This window comes from Eleutherodactylus coqui, chromosome 3 (assembly GCF_035609145.1).
Source record: "Eleutherodactylus coqui strain aEleCoq1 chromosome 3, aEleCoq1.hap1, whole genome shotgun sequence".
Lineage (NCBI taxonomy): Eukaryota > Metazoa > Chordata > Amphibia > Anura > Eleutherodactylidae > Eleutherodactylus > Eleutherodactylus coqui.
In genome coordinates, this window is record NC_089839.1 from 251848834 (window position 1) to 251857668 (window position 8835).

General features: G+C 41.0%; 1 protein-coding gene across 3 annotated transcripts in view; it reads left to right on the forward strand.

Annotated features, from left to right (window-relative positions):
• PRRC2C (proline rich coiled-coil 2C) overlaps positions 1-7690 on the forward strand; it is a 63011-nt gene extending 55321 nt beyond the window's left edge. For 2 of the 3 annotated variants that reach the window (XM_066597292.1, XM_066597293.1), the window contains exons 32-35: positions 763-866; positions 1010-1145; positions 4001-4228; positions 5667-7690. In XM_066597292.1, the coding sequence (XP_066453389.1) occupies positions 763-866; positions 1010-1145; positions 4001-4228; positions 5667-5948 (750 nt within the window). In that variant the 3' untranslated portion in view covers positions 5949-7690. The remainder of the gene's footprint in view (positions 1-762; positions 867-1009; positions 1146-4000; positions 4229-5666) is intronic. The other variant, XM_066597294.1, reaches the window with a different exon arrangement.
• Positions 7691-8835: the final 1145 nt, after the last annotated feature.

Below are 8835 nucleotides of genomic sequence, written 5' to 3' on the forward strand. Positions count from 1 at the left end.
CGAACTCCGCTGTTCATGTAGAACAATCATTTCTTACAACTGCCACTACTTTGGATATTTTGTAGGGTTGTTTTTGGTGCACACAATCTTTTACACAAGTGAATGGGACTGACCTGCAATATGACAATTCACTGAGAATAATTAGTATCTCCCCCTCCTGAAATTAGCTGCTTCACCCATAACCATCTGGGATTAAAACATAACCTTTATTTATACCTAAATATAGTATGCTCATAGTGAATCAGTTGTCCTAGTAGATGTTAGATATACGTGGGTGCGCGGTTATATATTACTCTTGCGCTCCCTGTTCATATTTCCTTTGGTCCTCCCCAGTAACTGTAAGAGTGGAGAACAGAAAGCACTCAAGTCTGTACTGAAAAGATGGACACTACTTTATATTCAATGATCTGCCCCTTTTATTACCCCAGTCAGACTGGGATTGTAATATACAAAAGCTCCAACAGGCATAAGTTGGACGCCTAGACTAAATGGGCTAAGCCACACCTCCTGTCAAATCAAGCATCCAATCCGCTGCTGCCATATGTCAGCCATTCATTGGATACTTGGAAAGCAGGCTGGTCACGTGTGAAGGTCCTACCCAACCCCCTTACTCCCTTCTGAAATAGTTGAAGCATTGTGTGCAGATATTCATCAGCTAAAAGTTAAAATGGTCACCAGAACGAGAGATAAAAGTATCTGGAATTGTTTACCCATTTATGTTAAATGACCTTTTATTGTTTGTTTATAATCTTATGTGTATAGGTGACTGATCTAGATCTTAAACCTTATGGTAGTGGTTTAGACCATGTCAAGCCCGGTACTCCACCTGTCGGAAGAAGTACCACACCTACTTCCAGTCCTTTTCGGTAAGTTGAGTTTTGCTGTACCTAAAAGCTCTTGTCTTAATCTTCACACCATTTTGCAGTTCAAACTACAATTATAATCTACATAAACATGCCGCATTACTTGTGTGGATCCTGAGCCTGTTTGGTCCATTCTGTCTCTGTAGGGCGAGCTCAACCAGCCCCAATAGCCAGTCCAGTAAAATGAACAGCTTGGTCTACCAGAAGCATCAGTTTCCTTCATCAGCGGCCAGCGTAAGGATGGGTCAGCCTCCATTCCCCACCGCGCAGTTCCCTCCTCAGGTAACCGTTTAGAGATGTAATATGATGGGTTTGGCTTTCTGTTTTCTCTAGACATTGCTGCTTACGATGTTTAATGTTTTCCTCTGCCAGGTCTGCAGTTGAGCTTTTTTCTATATAGAACATATATTCCTGACCTTAATAATATAGTCCATTTTAGATAATTATGAACACATTATTGTTTGCTGTGAACATTACTATGGCTTTTTCTGTGGAATATTTTGCCAACAGCATTTTCTGACCAGATCCAGACATGTTGTAAAAAAAAAATTGTGTAGCTCTTTTTTTAAACCATATTTGACTCAGCCCTGTATACCCGGCACACCTTACATTTGCCAAAGGGCTTTTTACAAAGAGGACATTGATGTGGGTTGTTATGAAATATTTACGTAGATTAACCCTTTCGTGACACACTGCTTTACACATCCTAACTGCACATATCCTGTGCACTTAGCACATATGTAGGTGTCCACAGCATACGCCGTATATGGCGCAGGCCCGGAAGCCGAACCCAATCTATACACGGCAGTTGTCTGACAATCCACACCTGCCAGCAACAGCTGCGATCGGAGAGAACTCTGATCACGGCTGTTAGCTTTTTAACTTCCACTGTGTTTTAACAGCGGCATTTAAATGTCCCGATCAGGACTTTAGATGAACGGCCCTGCTCTGCAATAAGATAGTGGGGTGCCATTTGGGTATCATAGTAGCCTGGGAAATTCTGAAAGCCCCCAGGGCTGCCATGGTCCAACACATTTCTAACACTATGAAGAGAGGTCCCACATCGGAGCTCTCTTCTGCATATGTATATTACACTATGCAGGACAGAGGTCAGACATCGCAGGTCTTCTCTGCATACAGTAATATACATATGCCAATAAAATCATCATGACGGGTCATTTTTGTGTGTTCCTGTTGGGTAATTCCAAGGAATCCACAACAGACTTTCCCACTCAAAATAACTTAAGAGCAGGGAAATTGGATTGGAAAGGGTTAAAGAAGCGCCTGTGGCACCTCTTTAATGAAAAAAAAGCCTGCTGAAGTACAGTATTATAAGATCAAAGGCTGAATGAGAACAATGGGTATCTATCAGCATAATACACGGTCAAATAGAACATGCATTCTTTTTTTATGCACATTATACGCAATTTAAAAAAAAGCTTGTGTGTGTGTCAGTGAAAATCAATATACTTTCATTGACTCCACTACATAATATGCACACATAATGCACGCATAATACGCAATGACATTGCACTCTTGTGAGCGAGACCTTACACAGCTCTAGCAACAGAAAAATAGTTATGGGGTCCAGAAGATGGTGACAGAAAGCAGTTCGTTTGTTTTTTTTCTTAAGTATTAAAAAAAACTGCATAAATTTCGTATTGCTGTACTTGCACTGATCCACAGATGACGTTTACGTCACCATGAACGCTGTAACAAAACCCCCTTCAAAATGTTTAAAAATCTTCTAACACATTATATGATGTGTTAAATGGCGCCAGTGAAAAATACTGCAAAAAACAAACCCACAAGTAGATGTAGAACCTGAAAAATCTAAACTTGCAGAGTTTTTGAAAGGGAGAATAGCAAAACTGCAGAATGTGACCTGGATACCGGTGCATCAGTGACCCTCTGTCATGAAAGGGTTAAGGAGTATGTTTGACTACGCAAGAAGTAAACAGAAATGGCAAAATCTGTGGTACGGCCTCCAGGCAGCAATGACATTTACTACGTTGTTTGTACTTGTTACAATCCTGACAAAGATTAACAGTACAAATTTATCTGGAAATGGATCTGTAAGCGGCATCTTTGGGCGTCACATGTTGGCGCCGATGCAAACTGATTCGTTGAACGCAAATGTCCGAAAAAAAATTCCTTTTACTAATTCCGCTTTGTGAAACGTGATTCAAACAGCTATTGCTCTAAAGCCTATAGATCCTGTTAAAGGGCTATATATCACCAAATGTTTGCGTTTAATTAAAATCAGATAAGAAAAATCTAATGTTTCTCTGTTTCAATTTTATAATTTGCACAGTTTTTTAAAATTCTGTTTGTCCATGACTGGAGGGTGAGAGGGGGGGTCGGCCATCTTGCCAGACCTGCATGTAGAAGAGATGTCTTACATCTTATAGTCACAGAAAGTCACATCTTATACCTGTAGTGAATGTTGGATCCTGTGTTATCTACATATAGGTGTCACCTCTCGGTGTAATCCTGCCTGTGATGTTAGTGAGATGACTGCTGCAATGCTTTCTCTGCAGATCAGGAAGTATCGGCCTATTAGGTTCCGTGGTCCATGCGAAAAATGTAGGATTTTTAAAAAAATATAGATTGGCCAAAAATTCTTAAATATGTTTTAACATAAAAACGTGATCTATTTAATAAGTCATTTTCTGATGACCCGTTCCTTTAAGAAGCTCATAAAGCTTCAGCTATTGGCTGAACAATCGGCTCATCAGAAACAGTTTACCACGATAAGATGTAAAAGGGAATTAAACGTGCCGATCAACGCTTTTTACATCGAGCTGGAAATGCAGCTCATGTGAAAGGACTTTTATTAATAATGATCAAACCCTGCGGCATGCTTAACAGTCCGCTATTATCACCAGGGGTAGCTGCAGCCATGCATGTAGCCACTTAATACCAGCTGTGCCCGCTCTGTGTGCGCCTCTCCAGTCTGGCTTATAGAGGGATGTTATAAGCATTGGCCCACTCTACCATATGCGATATATGAAAATGAGTTGTCTTCTGAGAAGAGCGTTTGAATTGTCCGAATAAGTATCTCTTTTTTTTTTTTGTAATATTAGCTGCCTAAATTACGGATGTTCTTTATTTGTGTTTTTTTTCCCCCATTTCAGATACTTTCCCAGCCTAATCTAGTTCCACCCATGGTCAGAGGACCCCATCCGAACACTTTCCAGCCTCCTGTTCAGCGCCCACCCATCCAGCTGACTAACCAGATGCCCCCACAGATGCCCACGGGCTTAATGAACCATCCGCGCCTTCATCATGTCTCTCGAGCCCCTCCTATTCCACCTTCTGGTGTGCGAGTTAATGCTGCAATAAAGGCAGAGCAGGATCTGAAGGTCAGTTTGGTTTCTAGTTTGGTTTGAGATTATATGTGCCATTTTAGTTTTGAAAGTCCTACAGGATGGATAAATGATTCATTTATGTATACAGTGTAACACTTTATGCTACAAAGCTACCGGTCTCTTCTAAAGGTGTCATTAAACTACTTGATCACCGTGACACTCGCACACAGAGATTATTGAAGAAAACTAGAATGAGGCTTTCTGCTGTTGGCAATATACACATGAGGGCTTGTTCACTTTGGAGTTTTTGGGTTCCGTTTTCCTACTCTATTATGCAGCAGGACGACTGAACCCACTGCCCAAACAGGACCACCATGTGACGGAACCAAATGGCGGCTGTTGACTATGATGGGGTCTGTTCAGTTTCCTCCCAACATTTCACAGGATGAAGTACATAGTATATGAGGCCGAAAAAAGACACATGTCCATCCAGTTCAGCCTATTACCCCTTAATGTTGATCCAGAGGAAGGCAAAAAACACTCAATAAGGTAGAATACAATTTTCTACCGTTTAGGAGGCAGAATTCCTTCCTGACTCCCAATCTGACTATGGGAACAATCCCCGGATCAACATCCTACATGCTGCGATATTTCAGTGTGTTTAACAGAATTCCGCAACGGAGGCTCTGAATGGAAAGGACGACGCTGATGTGTATGAGCCTCTTAGCTTGTTTGCATAGGGAAAGAAAGCTTCCTACTTGGTAGTATGTAAAATGAGAACTGTAAGGGCCCTGACGTTATCAAAAGCTAGCACTGTATTCTGTCATAAAGGTACTGTCTAATTGGGGTACAGTGATCCCTCGTCTATCCCGGGGGTTACTATCTAGAGACTCCTGCGATACGTAAAAATCCGCAAAGTAGCGGCATTATATTTACACAAATCAATCTGTCGGGTGAACTGCCAAACAATCGCAAAAGTGAATAATCAGCGCCCAATACAGAACACATTCCATCAGCCAATAGTGTGCAGTGTCCAATCTCACGTTGGCAAGTGCTAGTGGCGTACTCTATTTCCTGTATGTACCACAAAATTCCACTATATAACAGAGTTGTATATGGTCTATCTAAAATCTGCGATGCACCAAAGCTGCAATCATTGACCTGCCATATAGCGAGGGATCACTGTATATGGTTTGGGCCCATAGACCCTCCCACCTACTGTGAGCCAGAACATAGGGATCCTATTCGGTGGCTCCTGCTTTGGCGGACTCAGCTCATCAGTGCATTACATGGACGGCCCTTCATCTTATCGAACGGCTGGCATGTAATCCTATGTTCTGCTCATCTTAAAACTTTGGATAATGTAAATGTTTTCACTTTCAGAGCTGCAGAAAAGCGGTCTAATGAAACAAATGCATAAGAATACCTTGACACATCTTAATTTATGGGACACGCTTTTTTTTCCCCCTTTTCTTCTTTCATTTCCCTTAAGGCAAAACAGAGAGCAGAAGTCTTGCAGTCGACACATCGCTTCTTCGAACAGCAGCAACATCAGCAGAGCAAACCTGTGATCCCCAAACCTCAGAAAATTGCTACAGGCCCTTCAAAACCCTCAGACACCATAACGGAGCCTTCTATGGTCTCGCAGGAGAAGATGGAAGAGAACTCTGCCTCTGCTGCCCTGCCTCAAGCGACTGTGCCCACCGCCCCGAAACCCATCAGAACTGGACCAATAAAACCTCAAGCCATCAAAACTGAAGACACAAAATCCTAGAGACGGCTCGGCGGACCGCCGTGTTCTAAGCACTACACTTAAGTGTATGAATATGAAATTTTTTTGTTTACTGAAAAAAAAAAATGCAGCAGCTGATATAAAATTAGGAAGGAAAACAGCAGGTTTAGTTAACCGTACCGATCAGAACGGCGTCTTTTGATCCTTTCAGCATTTCAAGGAGTGAAACGAAGAAGACTCTGTGCCCAGCCGGCATTGGAGTCTTCCAGTTTCTACTAGGTTTGTCTGTGAGTCTAGCGAGTGCGGCATAAGGCTGGCGTCTAGAATAATCAGTGTAAAACGCTGTATACCACACGGGAAAGCTCACCCTGTACGGTGGGTTAGAAACACTACCCTGCGGAGCTATAACCTCGCGGAACCAGAGTGAGCTGAAGTTCAACCTGATGATATATGTACACCCAAACACGCTTTATGGTCTTGTTTAGGGTTACATCGTTGGCTTCGTCTCACCTACAGTGTTTGCTCTCCCAATATCTGGCTCTTCTTTGTGCGTGCGTGTGTATGTTGTGCCCTTGATTATAAGACATTCTCCCCAAATTTCTCTCAATTTATTAACATTTTAGGGTTTGCACAGACCTGACTCAAGAAAAGAGGGTGCATGTGGTCTTACAGGTTGCAAGCGAAGTTCAAGGCATTGAGCTCCTGTATTTTTTTTTCCTCTGAGGTTATAAATAGTTATATGGTCAGCTGTGTAGAAAGAGGCCTAGCTTCAACTTATCTCCCCCCCCCCCCTCCCCATACCGTGCTATGGTAGGACAATTGAAACCATGCCAATGTTGCTGCTGTCGTTTCACCAATATCAGTCTATACTGTAACTTTTAAGATCTAACCTCTGTGACATTTTTTTTTTCCTTTTACAGTGAAATCACGTTATACAGCATCCTTTTTATATAAATAATAGGAAAGCAGGAGTTTTCTTCTGTTCTGGACAAGGCATAAAAACTGTACATTATAAGATATCTTGTAAATGCAGCTATGTTGTGGTAAAGGTGATCTTATTAAACTTAAAGAAAACAAAAAACTTATTTTGCCCTATATAAGGGTTTTGCATTTTTTTTTGTTTTTCTGTTTTTGTTTTTTTTTTCCCAATAACTACAAAAGCCCGATGAGAAGAAAAGTACGCGGAATTTAAAAGGAATTGGTGTCTGCTTAAAACTTATTTAAACCAATAAAGATGGAATTAAGATTATTAAAGGGACTTTCTAGTGTAAATGTGGGTCAGTCTTTATGGGGTATGGCTCCTTTTTAAATGTTCACAGTGGTTCCCCACTAGTACCGACTGTTACCACTTATGTTGCCAGTAATTTCCATTTAGTATTTGGTTACCTGTTTTCTAACTGAAAGGTTAGGTAAAAGCTACAGGCAAATTTTTAAATCCTACCCAAAAGTCATTGCGTAATTCCCACTTGGCCTGCTGTACAGAATAGTTGCAGAGAGCGAGCTGCAGTTTAGTTGTATTTTTTCTTTTTTTTTTAAATATAAATATATATAAATATATAAATATACAGTTTTTTGTTTTTTTTTCTTTTTAGCAGTTTTGTCATCTTTTTGCAATTCAAGAATGGGAATAGTATAGGTTTCCCACACATCCTTTTGGCTTTGTACAGAATTTACAGCCACTCAGCCCTGCTCTGTTAAGAGAGAAATACATTGTATGAAATATGTAAGGTCTTTACTTTATCCAGGTTTGATTACAGGAACTAATAAAGTATTCTCTAAATAAATATTGCTGCTTGTCATGCACGAATGTTTCTTTTGTGGGACATGAAATGTTAAACAGAAGTTTTCACAGTCTGATCCTCCTATAGGAGCAGCGCAAGGTAGTGACGTGCATGAGGATTACAGTGATATGTCTGCTACATATATATCTGTGCAGTAATTTGGGAGAAACTTGCACTTTGGTAGTAGCAGACACATAGAGGACTACAGGAAGTAGTCCTTGATGCTCATAAGTTCCACCCAGCCTGCCCTTTGGCCACTGACTGATTTCTAACTATTACTGCACATAGTGAGACAGCTGTCGATCAGTGGCTGGAGGGTGAGTTGGTGTGGCTAGCCTGCAGTTTGTGAATATTGAGGATTTTATTACTAAAGTTCTGTATGGCTGCTACTAAGACAATGCAAGTTTCTCCCAAACTACTGCACAGATACATAAAGTAGGCATCAGTGTCACTACATTGTGCTTCTCTTAGAGAAGACTGCAAAAAGATGGCAACAGATTCTCTTTAAGTGTAGTTATCCTACCTTTTTCCTAAAAGGTTGGACCTTTTAGCATTCAGTGCAGTATAACATGATGCATATAGCATGCTACTACAATAGGGAATGCAGAAAATGCACTTTAAGACTTTGTCCTCTGTGTTTTATAATGGGAAATATCCATCAGCTCTTGTGACTCAAGATTGTAGCTGAGATGAATGCAATGTATTTGCAAAGTTTTTGTTTGTTTTTTAAAATTTGTAAAAGTGGTTCAGAGGAACACCTCAGATTTGTAATGGCGCTCCTTAACTGTATAGGAAAATGTGCCTTCAGGGTCTTATGGGAAAGAGGGGCTTTCTTAATTTTCGAGTTCACTTTGGACCATGGAAAGTGAATGCTAGTAGTTAAAACAAAAAGGTATTTACTTAGGAGACAGAAGAGAACATCTTAAAACTAAAGTATTTCTATAACAGCGATCATCTGGGACCTGAGGTTTATATCATCTGCTGGTGGTCTTCTGTGTCGTTGCCCCTCTTATCCACCGGTTCTAGGCCCTGTTTTCAGTCGTACAAGGTGACTGCGGCAATCTTTTAACTACCTAATGCACACTGTGTACTGCTGTGTTTTGACCAGTGCTGATCATGTGAGCAGCACTGGCGAATCAGAACAGGTG